Source organism: Ictalurus furcatus, chromosome 2 (genome assembly GCF_023375685.1).
Source record: "Ictalurus furcatus strain D&B chromosome 2, Billie_1.0, whole genome shotgun sequence".
Classification (NCBI taxonomy): domain Eukaryota; kingdom Metazoa; phylum Chordata; class Actinopteri; order Siluriformes; family Ictaluridae; genus Ictalurus; species Ictalurus furcatus.
The window spans coordinates 1958992-1978706 of NC_071256.1; the positions used below are offsets into that span (position 1 = coordinate 1958992).

General features: G+C 39.9%; 1 protein-coding gene across 1 annotated transcript; it reads left to right on the top strand.

The window, feature by feature from the left end:
- Positions 1-744: 744 nt before the first annotated feature.
- tfap2d (transcription factor AP-2 delta (activating enhancer binding protein 2 delta)) lies at positions 745-19512 on the top strand. The gene is made up of 8 exons (XM_053642696.1): positions 745-1539; positions 2457-2942; positions 8536-8596; positions 14318-14483; positions 15413-15531; positions 16955-17096; positions 17472-17585; positions 19035-19512. Exons 1-8 carry the CDS (start codon positions 1138-1140, stop codon positions 19252-19254), a joined length of 1710 nt encoding a protein of 569 aa, XP_053498671.1. The 5' UTR covers positions 745-1137; the 3' UTR covers positions 19255-19512.
- Positions 19513-19715: the final 203 nt, after the last annotated feature.

Below are 19715 nucleotides of genomic sequence, written 5' to 3' on the forward strand. Positions count from 1 at the left end.
TGTGTGTGTGTGTGTGTGTGTGTGTGTGTTTTGACAGAGCATCCCCTCAGAGACGCGCTCATTTGACCGAATCCTGAGAACGAAGTTGAGCGACGGAACGGAAGCCCCCTCTCTCTCTCTCTCTCTCTCTCTCTCTCTCTCACACACACACACACACACACACACACACACACACGCTAATCGTTCTTTAAAAAGGGGAGGAAAGGAGGCAAATGTTGTTGTTTTTTTGTTCCTGTCCAACAAAAAGCGAGTCTGACACGGTCCACTTAGCGGCCATAAAGCCTGAGATTGACCGGCGGAGAGCGAGAAGTCAATCTAGTTTCTTTAAAAAAAAAAAAAAAAAAGGAAAGAAAGAAAGAAAGAAAAGAAAAGAAGGAAAAGAAGAAGAAAGGAGATTTGGCCGAGTACCAAACGGAATTAAAAAGACGCAACAGATTCCAGTCACAATGTTATAATGTGATAAATAGTGTGCAAATCTTCTCTGTATGTGTTTTGTGTTTATTATTATTATTATTATTATTATTATTATTATTATTATTCATACACACTATTCAAATATATATTTTTAATGCTCTAATAATTATTAAAAACGCACTAAATTGTCGCAATATATTCCTGAAAAAGGTGTAAAAATACAAACCAACAAAAAAACATCCACACCGATCAAGCCTTATTATTATTATTATTATTATTATTATTATTATTATTATCGTTATTATTATTATTGTTGTTATTATTATTATAGTTATTCCTTTTTTAAATATAAAAATCACAAATTTGTCACTTTTATTGCTGCTAACACACACACACACACACACACACACACACGTAGGTACATATATATAAAAAAAGAAAATAAACTGCACATGAAGCCGTTCAGAAGATCTTTCACTCAAATGTTTTTATTCGTGCATTAAAATGTTGGGGTTTTTTTTCTTTCCTCCTCTATGGACGAAATTAAACTTACGTTTCTGCTGCCAAAAGAAAAAGAAAAAAAGAAATCCGTAAAAGAGAACAAAAAAATGCCGGCGCGAAACTGGAAACAGAAAGAAAGAAAAAAAAATCATCAAAAAGTGTTGAAAGCGCACTCGGTTCCTTATTAGGCGAAGATACAATATTTATTCCGTGTCTCCAGGGATGAGGCTCCTTCTCTCTCTATTGTCCTCCCATTCCTCAATGCTGATGCTTAATTTTCAAAACTTCTATATTACCAAGGGACCTACGACATCAGCCGGAGAAAAACCCCGGCAAGTACATAATCCGAGCCAGGGAGCCGCTCGGTGCAGTGGGGAGAGACACGCGCGCGCACTTTGCACCGACACCGACTCCGACAGGCCACGATTTCACCAGTTTTTCCGGCGGATTTTTTTCCCCCGGTCTCCTCTCAGTCCTTCCTTCCTTCCTTTCTTCCCTTCCTTCTTTGCTGAGTTTAATTCGGGCGGCGAGCGCGAGGATAATCCGGGGAGTGTTTTTTTTTTTTTTTTTGTCGGAAGCGCGAGAATGTCAGCCACCTTTCCGGGACTGGTTCATGATGCGGAGGTATTTAAAATATATATATATATTTATTTTTAAAATACATTCATGAAAAAAAAAATCTGAGGATTTTCTATTATATATTTATATTAATATATTTAATTATTGTTTTTCTTTGTTTACACCGTAAGCAAGACTATAGCCGCGCGCGCGCGCGCGCGCGTGTGTGTGGTTTATTGTATAAAATGATCAGGAATAAATATGTGATTTTATAATGTCGCTCAGGATAAAAAATAAATATATATATATATATATATATATATATATATACACACACACACACATACGCACGCACGCGCTCGCACACACGCACACACTCATACAAATGCACGTCGCTTTTTCACCGGTTCTCGCGCTCCCTTCGCTTTTATTGTCACTGACTCACTCCGGTGTCTCTGATGTTGGTCGCGTGCACGGTAAATGATCTTAATAGTTTTGGCACGATATTAATAACTCTACATTCACGCACACACTCACACACACTTTCCACGGCAAATGATAGACAAGTGATAGAGGGATAGAGGATACAGAAGGAGGGGAAAAAGTTGCTCGTTTTTTTTTTTTTACACCCGTGCGCTGGTTTTTCACGCGCTCCCTCCCAGGCACGGAGGAGACTGACACCGCCGTCAGGTACTTCTCTAAAAAAGAGGCTTTGAGGCTCGTGTGTGTGTGTGTGTGTAAGAAGGAGAGAGGCTGTGTGTGTGTGAGTGAGTGTGTTGTGTACATGTGCGTGTTTGTCAAGGCCGAGTTCTTCTTAAAAGGAAAAACACGACAAGATTTCCGTTGAACGGAGCAGCGCGCGCAACTTGTAGCTCGGTGTAGCTGCGAGCGCTCGTTAAATGACATCCGTCATATATTTATTTTTTTCCTCTCTCCCTCGCTCTCTCTCTCTCTCTCTCTCTCTCTCTCTCCTTTTCGCACAGATACGTCACGACGGATCAAACAGCTACCGTTTGATGCAGCTCGGCTGCCTGGAGTCAGTGGCCAACTCGTCGGTGGCTTACTCGTCGTCGTCTCCGCTCACGTACCCGGCCACCGGGACAGAGTTCGCGTCGCCGTACTTCCCCGCCAACCACCAGTACACGCCCCTGCACCACCAGTCTTTCCACTACGACTTCCAGCACGGGCACCACGCGGCCGTGAACGCCGACGCGTACTACTCGCAGCAGTACTACCAGCAGCTGCACCATCACGGCGAGCCGACCGACTTCATCAACCTGCACGGCGCGCGCGCGCTCAAGTCGTCGTGCCTGGACGAGCAGCGGCGCGAGCTGGGCTGCCTGGACGCCTACCGACGCCACGACCTGTCGCTCGTGAGCCACGGCTCGCAGTACGGTGTGCACCCCGAGCAAAGGCTGCTGCCGGGTGCCGGTCTGGGTCTTCCAACGCCGGGGGCTGATGACCTACAGGTACCAGCACGTGCACCCTCCCCCCCGCCCGCCCACAACCCCAACAAACACTGTCCAAGCATGCACAACACACACACTCACACACACACTCACACACACACACACACACACACACACTCAGATGCCTGGCGGTACGTGACCTTGACTGCATCACATTTTACAAATCTTACGAAAACCAGCTTTTATAAATAAATAAATTAACCGGACTTTAAAATAAATAAATTAATTAAATTAATAAATAAAAACAAGGAACTCCCCGCTATGCTGGAATTTGAATGAGACAAGCCTAGTAGATAAATAAATAAATAAATAAATAAATAAAGAAGACATTATTAAAAGCGCCGCATTTAAAATAAGTACACAATAGAGATATTAACATTAGGCCTATATAAATAAATAAATAAATAAATAAACAATAAGGAATTATAGCAAACTATATATATTCGTATTTCATAATTCATATTTTTATGAAACATATTATCCACATGTCGCTGTAAAATTCTTTTCAGAAGTAGGCCTAAAAATGAACCGGGAATATTCTGTACTTTATGGAAAACTACAAATCCAATCAAGACACAAAGAAAAAAAATCTTAATCCGCGTTTATTTCAATTAACTGTAAATAAAAAACAGTAGTCTACAAATACGATTTTTTTTTCAATACAGCTAAACATAAACATCTCGATTTTACCCCACGTGACTTCATTTGAAACGCAGAAGCCGCGACTCATTGAAATGAAGTCACCAGACGCTCTCTTTATGTGTGTACTTCTTTTGAGCGGTTTGAGAAAAAGAGAAACTGCTGCCACAGAATGAAATCTAATTTTAGGTGTATGTTTTTGCGCATTGTGCTATTGAGAGGTCGGAATGAATCGCGTGAATGCGCGCGCCTCTCCGTTAAAAGGGAGGATTAAGGGCTTGGAAAAGGCGCGCGGACAAAAGGCCAAATCCTCCGCAGTAGAGCACCGTAGTTTATCCAATTTAGGACTTAATGTCAATCAACTGGTTATTTATGCAAAGACATCCTGCGCGCGGGTCAAGTTTAACTGGCGAGTTAAAAAAAAGAAAAGAAAGAAAAGAAAGAAAAGAAAGAAAGAAATGAGTAAATAAAGGATGAAGGTCGGTTCATGATTCGCGATTAATTTTTTTTGTTTATTTTTTTTTACGCTTTCCAACAAAACACAAAAATGTTGTGCATGCGTGTGCGCGAGCGTAAGCGTGTGCGTGAAATAATATCTTTTATATAAGCAATAAAAAATGCGTACAGGTATAAAACACACACACACACACACACAACCAAGTACAATATTTAACTGATATATTTTTAATATTTACATTATTATTATTATTACTCATACTTATTGCATGGCTTGTACAGTAATGCGGTGGTGCTAGGCCTGTAGACTTCATCGTTTTGTCTGTAATATCGCATGCAATTTTACGCGGTCATTTTTATATTGATTGATTGATTTATTTATTTAAATATTACAGAGACCTGGGAGGGGGGAAAAAAGATTCGCATCTATTTTATGTTTTAAACATGCAGCAAAACTCTACAGATCTACGCACATAACTAACAAGACTAAATAAGTCAATATTAGCCGAAATTTGCACATTTTAGGAAATGGTTTGCGTTGAACAACAGTGTGAAACAGTCGCGTGCTTAACAGAATTGTAAGCGCCTTTGTTTACACCGCGGTTGTCGCATGCAGCTTGCCCCCCCCCCCCCAATTTCCCCCCCCAATAGTTTTTGGAATGGTAGGCGACTTGTTCTGCACGCGCGTGCTAAATAAAGACGAGACGAGACACCACACACACACACACACACACACACAAATTCCCGGCAGAGAAACACTTATAAAGTCGCGTGAAAAAAAAAAAGGTTTCCGACCTTTCTGAATAAAAAAAAAAAAAAAAAAAAAAAAAGCACGCGGCTCGGTGCGGGGCTTCAGCGAAACAGATGCGGGGCACAACAGAGTGGCCGCGCGCGCACAAAGTGCATTTCTGAGCCGCTAAAAAAGATTTGGCACGCGGAACAATAGGAGCTGCCCCGTGGCCCTGTTACCTTCCCGCATAATTTATTCCTGATCTCTAGAGTTTTTTTTTCTGTGTGTATTGATTTTATAATCACTTTAACTGCACGAGGAGGAAAAAAGGAGGAGTAAAGAAAAAAAGGCTTACACGAGCTCGGCAGTATGGCACTTTATAAACCGATGTGTGTGTGTGTGTGTGTGTGTGTGTGTGTGTGTGTGTGTGTGTGTGTTACTCTTTGTTGTGGAGTCTGGTCGCGGCACGTGAGACGGATTAATTTTTGATAAAATCTCGTGACACAACTTGATACATGAGCGAATCTAAATAATAATAATAATAATAATAATAATAATAATAATAATAATAGTAATAATCACAAACATTTTCATTTCACTACAAACTGTTTCCTAATCAGCTAAATCTTGCTCGTTGAAACTCTAGAAGCTGTGTGTAATTCTATACGATTCTATTTAAGATAGAAACGGGGCTAAATGAAAGTGCCGCACTGATGATCGTGTATGACGTCACAAGCATACAAACACACGCACCGTTAAACCTCGACACGCTTTACTGCGTTTAATTGTAGAAACCTTTATTTATTTTTTTTGTGGTTGTTTTTTGTGATTGTTTGTTGTTGTTGCTGTTGTTTATCTAATGACGTCACATACGTTTAAATCGGAGCTCTGAGAAAATCCCGGAAAAGTCGGAAATGATCGTAATTACGACGTGCCGTAAAATATGTTTCGTGTAAATGTTGGTTTCTTTTGCTTGTTTCATATTGACCTTGTGGTCTACTTAAAAAAAAATATCCCACATTCTTAAAATGAATGAATGAATGAATAAATAAATAAAGGTGCTGGGGAAGAAAAAAAAATTATGAAGAACTAATGAGAACGCTTTTTTTTTTTGTGCCACAAATAACCCAAAAAACATTTTCCTATCAGGACTGAAAGGTTCTTTAGGACAGCAAAATTGGTTCTTGGATGGATCATGGACTGAAATGTTGATATGGTTCTATGTGGAACCTTTTTAGACCGCTGGATTGTTTGGCACAAAGACCTGAAAATGAGGTCTTTTCACACCAGAGATGTGAGCATTATTTGTTTGTTGCGGCAACGAAGGCTAATTTTATAAAGTATTTTTTCCCAGGGAACTAAAAATGGTTCTACGGTTCTTTAAGAGTATAGCCTACACGCTTGGAGAACATGTCGTCATTATTCAAACCACACAGGACGAAAATAAAGATGTTTCTTTCGTGTCCTGGTCGTATCGTTTGTGAAACTGTAAATCTTCACGTGCGAGCGCTAGGCTAGTTTGTGAACCCGACCGATTACGCTACGGCATTTCCTGATGTTCTGACTTTTCCTTGTCGGTGACGTGGTTCTATCAGTTTTGTGGCGTTAGTGTGTATCAGCTACCTGGGCATGTGCACATGGTACCTTTAATCAGGGTTTAGAATAAAGTTTTAAAGGTGCATGTCATGTAAGGGGGTCCTTACGCTCTGACACTCTCAGAGATAAAGGTATAGACCTGCACTTTTCCTTTCTGCTGGTGTGGCACCATCAGGGGAACGTGATTTACCTAGGAAACATTTAAAAATAATCATTTTAGCTTCACATTCAGAGACAGGTGTACCTTTAAAGATTTACTGTACAAAATAAACACGTAGCCTTGACACACACACAAAAAAAAATTGGTACCTTCATTTAAGAGAGTGTAAAATAAAGGATTCCTCAAGGGCTCGATTAATGGTTATGGGTTTGTAGCTTCCTATAGCGGTTCCACTCGGAATGGGAACGCTGTAGTATTTTTTTTAACACTGTACATTTACCTGTTTGTTTGTTTGTTTGTTTGTTTTTTGTTGGGTGTTCAGTTAGTGTGCGGTAACTAAAAAAAGTCATTGTTCGATGATGAATTCGTCGGATAACCAGTTCTAAATTTGCTTAAAGCTCCGACTTGACAATACAAACATTCACGAGATCACGAACGGTGCCGGTTTCACAGCGTAATACCAGGATTTAACTCGAATTAACTCTACACAGATCCGGCAGTGCTGCAATTTAAAATGAGAATTTAGTTTCCTGTATTAGAAACCAGTGAAAGATGATACAAAGCTAACAGTTAAGCTAATAGTTCATAGCTAGCCATCGTCATGGCTGGAAACACAGTGTCGATGTTTGAGCCAGTTTATAAATTGAAATAAAGAAATAAATAAATTACATTTCCCAGTGAGACAGATTTAACTGTATGCTATTAAGTGCTAATACTGATCCAGTGTTCCTACTATATGACTGTAGAATTTACTAGATTGTTGTAGAATTTCCTGTAATGCCGTAGAATGGCTATAACGCAGTAGAATTTACTATTATGCAGTCAAATTTACGATAACACTGTAGAATTTATGATAATGCTGCTGTAGAATTTACTCTCACGCAGTAAAATATATGGTAACACTGTAGAATTTACTAAAAGGCTGTAGAATGTATTATAACGCAGTAAAATTTAAGAAAATGCTGTAGAATTGCTATAACGCAGTAGAATTTATTGATAACGCAGTAGAATTTATGATAACACTAGAATTTACTAAAAGGCTGTAGAATTTACTATAACGTAGAATTTACTATAACGATGTAGAATTTACAATAATGACGTAGAATTTATTATAATGCTGTAGAATTTACTATAACGATGTAGAATTTACTATAACGATGTAGAATTTACGATAATGACGTAGAATTTATTATTATGCTGTAGAATTTACTATAATGTAGAATTTACTATAACGATGTAGAATTTACGATAATGATGTAGAATTTATTATTATGCTGTAGAATTTACTATAACGTAGAATTTACTATAACGATGTAGAATTTACTATAACGATGTAGAATTTACGATAATGACGTAGAATTTATTATTATGCTGTAGAATTTACTATAATGTAGAATTTACTATAACGATGTAGAATTTACGATAATGATGTAGAATTTATTATTATGCTGTAGAATTTACTATAATGTAGAATTTACTATAACGATGTAGAATTTACGATAATGATGTAGAATTTATTATTATGCTGTAGAATTTACTATAATGTAGAATTTACTATAACGATGTAGAATTTACGATAATGATGTAGAATTTATTATTATGCTGTAGAATTTACTATAACGTAGAATTTACTATAACGATGTAGAATTTACTATAACGCTGTAGAATTTACGATAACGCTGTGGAATTTACGATAACGCTGTGGAATTGACCGCGCACGTAAATGTTTAGGCGAGAGTTCAGTGCACAGTCATAACACATAACACAAATATTATTCTAAATCTGGTTAACGGTGTAGAATGTTACAGATCGTAATAGAATTTTGTGGAATGCACTGGAGTCCTCTATATCGTACCAGAACATTAGAGAGATGCACTGCAGTGTACTCGAGTGCTGTAGAAATGAACTATAAGGCTGGAGAGTTTATTACAATATTACAGAAATGTACTAGACTGGTGCAGATTTGATTAGAATTGACGTGTGTGTGTGTGTGTGTGTGTGTGTGTGTGTAGGGATCCGTGGACGCGCAATGCGGGCTCATGTTGAACGGACAAGGCGGGGTTATCCGGCGAGGTAAGAGCGATTTTTTTTTTTTTTAACACATCCGCGCGCACGCGCACACACACACACACACACACACACACACACACACACACACACACACACACTCAGGGACATTTAAATTATTTAACTTGCGTGGGTTTTCAGTCTTTGTTGTCTGTTAGCTGTGGTGTCTCCCTTTAAAACCACAATAATGAGAATGTTTGAGAATTTTTTTTTCACACCGTGATTTTTATTGCAATTTTTCTTGTTCATATTTACATTTTCACTTAAAATCAGCAGATTGGCATTAAATCTGAAAACCTGACGTACAGCACTGAATTAGAGGATTTGTTTGGCTGCGTGCAGAACACTACGCATTTCTTTATTATTATTATTATTATTATTATTATTATTATTATTATTATTATTAGGCCTAATAATGAAGTATATAATGAATAATGAAGTAGTAGCTATAGCAGTAATAGTAGGCTAGTATCGTTCTTCTATAATTATTCCTGTTATACATTTATATTTATCTTTATATTTAATATATGCATATATTAACCAAATAAACACAATAATAAAAACACCTGAACGAATTAAAATGTATATAAAAGTCATATAAAATATATACTTTGATAATAACAACAACAACAATAACAATAATACTACTACTACTACTACTAATAATAATAATATCAAATGTAATCATTTTTAAAATGAGAAATTCCTTCTTCTCAGTGCTTGGTGTCAGGTCACTCATGTGCTAATTAATTTTTTGGTTTAATTAGAATTAAATCGCCAAAAGTGTAAAATATATATATATATATATATATATATATATATATATATATATATATATATATATATATATATATATATTTGTACGAAAATGAATAATATGTAATATTTAATATTTTCTAAAATTGAAATAACTATTAAAATTATAATATTGCGTTATTATTATTATTATTATTATTATTATTATTATTATTAGAACTGCTATGATATCTTTATTACTTTTAGAATATCACTCATTTGTCATTCTTCATGAATCTCACCGACTGTAGCGCGCGCGGTTTGCTGGCTTTTGCCTTTTTTGTTGTTTTTTTTTTTGTTCTTTTTAAATAAAGTTCCGGCTCGCTGCGCGCGGATCCGTGCGGCGCGCGCGTCTCCCAACGCTATCACTCCCGTGTTTTTCTTTTTTTTAACGTTGGATTTTTAGCCGCGAGCTCCGCCGATTCCAGAGCCATCACAACCAATAATCTTTACTTTGCCTCGCGCTCCCGGTATCGATGGCTTCTCTCGCGCCTCGGGCGGCCGCTTTGATATGTTAATGCGGCTCGAGCCCCGAATGCAGCGGAGATCATATTTAATGTTGTTCACACTCACTGCAACTTCGACTCGCCTGAATATTCACGTCGAGGCTTTTTCTTTCCCTCTGTCTATCTATCCATCCGTCTCTTTTTTGTTTCCTTTTCTAAAGAGATCACTCAGGAAACGCGCGTTCTGCTCAGAGAAGTCGCGCGCGTTTTAATCATTAGCATCGCCGTGCACCTAGCTTCCAGGAATTTGATCAAGATTAGCCTCTCGCCTTTAGAGTGTGGCGTGTGTGCGTTTAGCATGTGTGTGTGTGTGTGTGTGTGGAGGAACCCAATGCACAGAGCGTAGTTGGCCCACTTATCTTCTTATGGTGGCCCTCAGAATACTCCCCCCCACCCCCCAGCATAATTGATACTCTGTGTCTGTGTGTGTGTGTGTGTGTGGGGGGGGGGGGGGGGGTGTTATTGTAGGGCGACATGTTTTATGTCTCAGTGAGGACCAAATGTACCGACAAGAACGTCTGACAGGTTTGACCTTGTGGGGACATTTGGCTGGTCATTATTCCCAAGGAATAACGATTTATCACTTTAAATGAAAAAACACTGTAGAATTTCCACGAGAATGTTGCAAAACGTTACATAATTTTAAAGAACTTCATATAATGTAGGTTACGAGCATTTATTAGCATGTCGCAGAACGTTCTAGAATGCTGTAGAACATCCTAGAATGGTGGAGAATGCATTACAACGCTGTAGAATGTTCCAGAACGTTGTACAATGTATTAGAACAGTGTAGAACATCCTAGAATGCTGGAGAACGTATTATCATGCCGCGGAACGCTCTAGAACGGTGCGGAATGCATTCGAATGGCGCAGGACGTTCTAGAATGCTGGAGAATGTATTACAATGCTGTTGAACGATCTAGAACGTTGTACAATGTTTTAGAATTGTGTAGAGTGTATTCGAACAGTGTAGAACTTTCTAGAAGGCTGGAGAGCTTATTATAATGCTGTGGAACGTTCTAGAACGGTGTAGAATGTATTGGAATGGCATGAAGCGTTCTAGAATTCTGTAGGACGTATAAGAATGATGTAGAATGCAGTCGGATGTTAAAGGACTCGGCAGAGTGGTGTAGAATTGACGGTTTTTGTATCTCAGTGAGGACCGACATAGCTGACAATAGCCGATCTGTTTTCACCAGGAAAACAGATTCGCAGCTTTAAATTTGAAGATAAAAAAAAAGATCCAATGTGTTCTTCTGGTTACGGAGGTTAAGGCTGGGGTTAGGTATGAGTCAGGTATAAGTGTAGTGAAGTATTAATTAGCTGCATTAACAGGCGAATTATGTGAATGGACACTGAAATGTCTTCATTAGGATAAGTATGGCAAACTTGTGTGTGTGTGTGTGTGTGTGTGTGTGTATATCTTGGTGGGTCCTCAGAAGGACAGCAATGCCTGACAGGTTTGACCTTGAGAGGACATCTGTCTGGTCCCCACAAAAAAAAAAAAACCTTCAGCTTTAAAAATAAATTAATTAACAAAAGAGACAGAACGTTTCTTTTTGGTTCCTGAGTGTAAGGATAAGGTAAGATTTACGTGTAGGTAAGCAGAGCAAGACAAACATGTGTGTGTGTGTGTGTGTGTGTGTGTGTGTGTGAGTTTGAGTGCGAGTTTGAGTGTGTGTGTGTGTGTGAGAGAGAGAGAGTGTGAGCGTGTGTGTGAGAGTGTGTGCATGTGAGAGTGTGTGTGAGTTTGAGTGTGAGTTTGAGTGTGTGTGTGTGTAAGTGTGTGTGAGAGAGAGAGAGTGTGAGCGTGTGTGTGAGAGTGTGTGCATGTGAGAGTGTGTGTGAGTTTGAGTGTGAGTGTGAGTGTGTGTGTGTGTAAGTGTGTGTGAGAGAGTGTGAGCGTGTGTGTGAGAGTGTGTGTGTGAGTGTGTGAGAGAGTGTGAGCGTGTGTGTGTGAGTGTGTGTGAGTTTGAGTGTGTGTGTGTGAGTGTGTGTGAGAGAGTGTGAGCGTGTGTGTGAGAGTGTGTGTGAGTTTGAGTGCGAGTTTGAGTGTGTGTGTGAGAGTGTGTGTGAGTGAGTGTGAGTTTGAGTGTGTGTGTGTGAGTGTGTGTGAGAGAGAGCAAGCGTGTGTGTGAGGGTGTGTGTGTGTGAGTGTGTGTGTGAGTGCTGGTTGATCTGGCGGCCCCATAAACACACCGCTGCTACATTTGAAACAGAACTAGACTGGCATTTGGCCTATGTCTTTTTTCCCCCCTCTAACTTTAATTTTCGTGGCAAACTCGTAAAAAGCACTTGATTCGCTTTGTGATCGCTGAGCGCTGCGCCTCAGGCTACTCTCCCGCGCTTAAATACTCGCTATCGCCTCTGGGCCCGACGCTCGCGACCAGACTACCGGCAATAGCTCTTTTTCAATCGCCCTTGGCAACATAAAATACAAACTACTTTGAATCAAAACATTTTTTCGGGGGGAATTAATGCAATGTTAACTTGAATGCTAGGTGAGATCTTGGGTTTGTCAGACCGCTTCACGTTGACTGACGTGCAACAGTGCAGGTGAAAGACCCTGCAGCCAGAAAACTCCTTCAGGAACACACACACACACAGACACACACACACACACACACACACACACACACACACACACACGTCCTACTTCTCCTTATGCCCTATGAGGACCTTCCAGTGATATCATTATTAATGAAGCTAATTAATGCTGTGCTACACTTAAATCTAACCTTAACATCATTATCTTCAATAAAAGGAAACATTTTAGTCTTAACTTTTTATTATATATATATATAAAAGCTGCAGATTTTGGAAAAATAAAGAACGAAACTCTTTGTTGTAATGAGGACCAGCAAAATGTCACCACAAGTTCAAAACGGTCAGATATCTGTCCTTGTGGGGACATTTAGTCCTCATCAAGACACACACACACACACACACACACACACACTTCTCCCTTATGAGGACCTTTTATTGCTATAATCGCTACACCCAAATCTAACACAAACATTTTAGTTTTAACTTTTAGTTTTTTTCAAGTAAGGACCAGCTGGATGTCCCCATAAATTCAAACTGGCATATATTCCTATCCATGTGGGGACATTTAGTCCTCACCAACATAGAAAAACACACACACACACACACACCTTTGTCTCGTTTATCCTTATGAAGCCCTATCATTGATGTAACTATTAATGCTACATGTTACACCTAAATCTAACCCAAACATTAATCCCTGCAGCCAAATGGAAACATTTTGACATAAAAAAAAATGCAAGTTAAAATAAAAATAAAATAAAATTAAAAAAGCATTTTTCCTTGTGGGGACCGGCCTAACGTCCCTAAAACGTCCAAACTTACTTGTGTGTGTTTATCCTTATGAGGACCTTCCACTGATAATTATTAATGCTGCGAATTAACGCCGTGCTACACCCAAATCTAACCTCTCTTAGTATTTTAAATAAAAGTTTTAATTATTATTATTTTACTTTATTTTATTGACGAAAGAATCATCTTTTCTAGTGGGGACCAGCCTCCATGTCCCCATGAGTTCAAACATGTAAGATATTTCCTTTCCTTGTGGGAAATCAAGAGATAAAAACATGAAACCCCCCCCCCCCCCACACACACACACACACCATAGCGATCCTACTTTCTGCTCACGTAGTTAATCAAAGCACTCGACATGTAGTCTGAATCTTGTGATGAAAAGTGTTTATGTTTAACTCCCGATACACTTCGTCATCTGACTACCAGTAATACTATTACTTTTAATGTAAGCGTTAAAAACAACCACCGAATGAATTTCTTGGAGTGTTATAGTACTTTTTTTTTTTTTGCTTTTCAGTCTTAATGTAAGGTCCAGACCCCATTTGCTGAAAGATGATGCTGGATAACATTTCCCTTTAGGTCAAAGGTCAGATGTTGTGTGATATAAACGAGCTCCCGAATCTGATTTGCGCTAATCATAATCTTAATCCTAATCCGAACCCTCACGTCTTTTCATACGATTTGATTTGTATGAATTGTTGTGAATTTCAGGTCATGCTGGTTGTTAAGGTTTAGAGTCAGAACTGAGTAACTTCCTGTCGGTTTCAGCTGACCGGTCTTCACTGTCGTACATTTTATAAAAATATAAAAGAACTGTATTTATTTATCTTGAGTAGGCTTGTTATCCGGGTCAGGCTGCCAGCGGATCTGGAGTCTATCCCAGGATGCACCCTGGTTGTGATGCCAGGGCACACTCGCACACCCAGGGGCAATTTAGTGTAGCTAGTCTGATCTACTCTCGTGTATTTAGGAGGTGGGATGAAAACCGGAGAAAACCGGCAGAACCCACACGGACACGTGATGTTAGCGAAGCGCCATTATTGCGTTAACCGTCGTGTTTGTGCGTTTGTTTCGTTGTTAATTCCAGGAGGCACGTGTGTGGTGAACCCTACAGATCTGTTCTGCTCCGTCCCCGGACGTCTCTCTCTCCTCAGCTCTACCTCCAAATACAAAGTGACCATAGCGGAAGTCAAGCGGCGGCTCTCTCCTCCGGAGTGTCTCAACGCCTCGCTGCTGGGCGGCATCCTCAGGAGGTAACACACACACACACACACACACACAAAGTCATATGCACAAACACCATTAACCCCAGGCTCTGAAAGAGAACATGGAAAACCGAGCGAGTGAGAGAGAGAGAGAGAGAGAGAGAGAGAGAGAGAGCTAACAAGAGAAAGAAACGGAGGAGGAGAAGGACGTGGATGAGGATATCGCTTGAGCCGGAGATGAAGGGTATGGATGAGTGTCAAAAAAAAAAAAAGAAAGGGAGAGAGGGAGGGAGGGAGGAAGAGATGGAGAGAGCAGGAGAGCCAATGGATCTATTATTGATGAGTATGAGTGAGAACGAGAGAGAGAGAGAGAGAGAGAGAGAGAGAGAAACAAGGGCAGAGATGAGGGAAACTGGATGGGGATGAAGATGGTGCCTCTAACACACACACACACACACACGCACACACACACACACACACACACAGAATAAGCAAGAGGCACTGAGAAAGAGTGAGAAAGATAACGTGCAGAGAGAGAGAGAGAGAGAGAGAGAGAGAGAGAGAGAGAGAGAGAGAGAGAGAGTTCTTTTCCATAGTTACGTCGTACTTTTCTTCCTGAGATATATATTTTTTTAACTAAAATGTACCAACACACCGCGACCCAAAAACAAACACAAAAAACAGAAATATAATGATCATGATGCTTTTTCTGTTTGTTTATCCAAGAAAATCAGAAAAGATCTTCCACGAATATTAAAAATCATCTTTAACGTCCTACATCTCTGTTTCTGTGAAGCTGCTTCGAACCGAGTCTTCTCTTCCTCATAACCTTCATTAAACCATGAACACATTTGATTTTTTAATGATTTTTTTTATGACTAACATCATTTCTCCCTCTCTCTCTCTCTCTCTCTCTCTCTCTCTCATTCTCTCTCTCTCATTCTCTCTCTCTCTCTCTCTCTCTCTCATTCTCTCAGAGCGAAGTCTAAAAATGGCGGCCGGTGTCTCAGAGAGAAGTTGGACAGGTTGGGGCTGAATCTCCCAGCAGGCCGCAGGAAAGCCGCCAACGTCACGCTGCTCACGTCTTTAGTGGAAGGTGCGTCCCGCACGTCACTAACTAATCACGCTTTCGCAGCGATAAAAACGACAAACCTGAACCACAAAGTACGGCGACAAGACATCGCAAACACACCACGACACGCCGGACACCCCGTCATAAACAGCAGCGTGAAAAGGAGCCTGCGTTTTTATTAAACGCGTCCGCACGCTACATGCTAACCGCTGTGACGTTCAAGCATGCTGGGGAATATTCAAATGAGCAAATCCCCTGATTGGACGAAGAGACGCGACAAACGGCAAACCCCGACTGACTGACGTCTGCAATAAAACCCCGAGTTCTCCTCGAAACCGGAACGGAGACGATGATAACCCGGGAATTAAAACAGAAAATACCGTATACAGTAAACATTACCAGAAGCGCACTAATCTCACACTTTACCTCACTTTAATCGTCTTTTACAATTATTAGACGCGCCTCATATCTGATACCCGGGATCAGGATCGGACTGGACTGGATATATGAGGGAATATATGAGGGGAAAAAGGAATGAATTCAGTCTGATCACATAAAAAGGACAAATGTTTTGAAAAACATTTGTTTTCACTTTGAGAGTGTGTATGTGTGTGTATGTGTGTGTATGTGTGTGTGTGTGTGTGTGTGTGTGTGTTTTATTAGGACTGATTTGTATTATAATTATTATACTTGCAGTTTGTGTGAAGGTTTTAGCTATGTACTTTTCCTGTATTTGTTTTAGGGTTTTGTTTTGTTTTGTTTTGTTTTTAATTCTATCATTTTACAGCTTTTAAAGGAAACAGTATATACGGATATCGGGGACTCTCAAGGCTTCGGTATCAGAAAAGAATAAGAATAATAAAATAATTATTCGGTTTATGATTCAGCTGAGATGGCAGTTATTTTAATTAACGCACTGGAATGATATATATACAGATATATAAATATGTAAAAGAAAATATGTATATGAATTTTATATTGTCAAAGCAATAGCTAGTAAAACATCTCCTATTTCCTACTTCGGAACATTACCGACATTAAAATGGCTGAGTTTACAGACATGCCTTAATGTTAAAATGGTGGAATGGAGAAAACCAACCAAGAGACCATGCAGGAGATTTTACACTCAACACTCAGCTCTTAAACTATTCATTTACCGAGAACGGCCGAGTTCATGGTAGAACGAGCATCACAGTGACCTCTCTCTCTCTCTCTCTCTCTCTCTCTCTCTCTCTCTCTCGCATTTTAGACTGTAAGTTAGTAATGCTTTAGGAAAACTCAGTCACAGTCTCTCATTCACTTCTTTATTATTATTATTATTATTATTATTATTATTATTAATAGTACTATTATTATTATTAGTAGTAGTAGTAGGATTACCGATAGTTTACAGCTCCACATTTTGTGTGTTGAGTCGGAGTTCACGGTCTTTTCCTCCTCTGCACAGGCGAAGCGCTACATCTGGCGCGGGATTTTGGCTACACCTGCGAGACAGAGTTTCCCACTAAAGCTGTGGGCGAACATCTGGCACGGCAGCACACAGAGCCGAAAGAGCAGAACGCCCGCAAGAAAATGGTGCTGGCCACCAAGTACGTAACTGGACGTGTTATTAGAAACAAAATACTTTCAAAATATATACGTATTATGTCGAAGGAAATGATGCTGATTCGTTTCCAGATGTTCCGGTACATATATATTATATTATATTATATATTATTATTAAATAAGCAAGTCCCTATATTATATTATAGGGACTTGCTTATTTAAAGTTGTACAATAAGGAGCACTTACACCATTGATTAGTTTTATAGATGTGTGTGTGTGTGTGTGTGTGTGTGTGTGTGTGTGTGTTACTAAAGATAATTCTGAGACAAAATATCAGTAATTGGAACACTGTTTGACTTTTCGTCTATGTGTGGAATGTGTTTCCTAAAGGATTTTCTTGTGTGTGTGTGTGTGTGTAGGCAGATCTGTAAGGAGTTTCAAGATTTGTTAAGTCAGGATCGATCTCCGTTGGGTTCCTCAAGACCGACACCAATCCTGGACTTAGATATTCAGAGACATCTAACACATTTCAGGTACTAACACACACACACACACACACACACACACACACTGAAACTACTACTGCTACTAGTACTACTACTACCAATAATAATATTAATATCCATAGAACATGAAATTCCTGTCACTTTCCCCAGCACAGAAAAAGACAGCGTCACTAAGAGTAACATTATCATCATAAACCTTATCATAAATTTAGTTTCCATAAAGTTTCCTAAACTTTATGTGCAAACGATTTTCTGCGACCCCAGGCCTGTTTTATTCCAGATTTAGAACAGAGGGTTTTCCGTATATACGGGAAATATTTCAGCGTGTTTTCGTGTCCGTTGTCTTTCAGTCCGAGTCGCTCGACGACGTCGGGAAACTAGCGGCGGTAGTTTTCCGGAGCGGGAAATTTGTCCGCGTTTTTAAAAAAAAACTGATCTTGCTGATCTCCTACACTAGTGCGCTACGTCAGGATGACCAAACATATCGCTTACATGCGCTTTAACGAACGTGACTCCAGGGAACGTCTCTACTTTTCCAAATCCACCGTCGTGACTAGAGCGCACTCGTGACATTACTTACACAAAACAAACGAATAAAACGAAGAGATTGTCCCGGGACGCTCGACGTAAAAAAAGAGCCGCCCTTTTTAACTCACAACCTTCACGGCTTCCTATTCGCTATCCGTGCTCACTGCGTAGAGGGAAGGCATTTCGGAAGCTACGCCGTGGAGTATACGACGACTACAACACCGTTTGTTGACACTTCGGCACAAACGGTTTCAAAAAAGACGCACGTTAGGCGACTGAAAGTAGAAATGACCTAATAACAACAGCTGTAATAATTCTAACCCTAAAAAAGAATAGCCAGGGTGTGTGTGTGTGTGTGTGTGTGTTTAAAATTTAGCTTCTTAGTTATGTATTTAGACATCACACCATGAAGTTCTCATCATAAGCTCATATATTTCTGAGCTGAACTCACTACTCTCTTGATACAATGACATTAAAAAGACGCTTTAGCGAGTGGAAATATCGGCGAATGGGTCTCCTGCGATAAGATTACAATCATCCAAATATAATATAATTAAAACATATTTCTAGCCATTTTTCCTACTTTCAAGCTTTACATAGGTTTAATAATTTTACACTGGTTTATTGTGACCTTACAGCATGAAATATTCTGTAAATCTGACTCCATTCAAGCCTCAGCAACTCAAAAACATATCAATATAAACCGATGAGAAAGCTACATATAGCATCAGCTTGGACTTGGGTGAGCGGAAAGTTCTGGAATAACAACCTTTCTGATTCGGACATACAGACAATATATATACGTTTTGTACGCAGTTTAAATGACGTTAATGGAATACATGTGTACCGAGCCGTTAAAAGAAGTCCCGTAGTAGACACGCAGCAGGATTAAGCTGGAAAAATCTCATCGTTATAATATCATCTGTGAAATGTTTCGGTCTGTTGCAGTCTGATCACACACGGTTTCGGCACGCCGGCGATCTGCGCCGCTCTCAGCACCTTCCAGACGATCCTCAGCGAAATGCTGAACTACCTGGAGAAGCACTCGGCCAATAAGAGCACGGGAACGCCCGACGGCAGCCAGATCAACTCCAACTCGGAAAAGACGCCGCTACGCAAAACGAACGAGACGCCGTCAAAAGACGGGAAAATGGAGAAAACTGAATGACTCCCCCCCCTCCTCCCCCCCCACACTCCTTTTTTTAAAATTTATTTATTTATTTGTGTATTATTTTACCAAAATTAGGACTTGCTGCTGACTCACTTCCTGCTCTGAGCTCTGATGATGGGCGGACTCTTATTCGGGGGCGTGTCTCATACAGAGAGCTTCTTTTTTTTCCGTGGTTTATTTTGAAGTTCTGCGATTCTTTTATTACTCGGTTATTTTACTGACGTGTCTTTCTGAGTTATTCGGTCCCGAGCTCGTCCCTCGTAAAGACAGCGGAGATGATTATTCGAAAAATAAAAAACGTAAAGCAGGACACACATTCCAAGGCGTCGTTTCAGGTTGTGTCGGAGCTGTAAATGAATCGCGGCGACGCCCGTCCTCGCCGTCGGTAACTGTATATTTAACGTGCATGTCGAAGTTTGTACACTGTTCGAAACCCTCACCGAAAGCGCAGAACTTCA

Coding starts and splice junctions, on each gene's coding strand:
- tfap2d (XM_053642696.1), top strand. CDS start 1,138: ATGAGGCTCCTTCTCTCTCTATTGTCCTCCCATTCCTCAATGCTGATG. Junction 1,540..2,456: donor GACTGGTTCATGATGCGGAG/GTATTTAAAATA, acceptor CTTTTCGCACAG/ATACGTCACGACGGATCAAA. Junction 17,097..17,471: donor AAAATGGTGCTGGCCACCAA/GTACGTAACTGG, acceptor GTGTGTGTGTAG/GCAGATCTGTAAGGAGTTTC.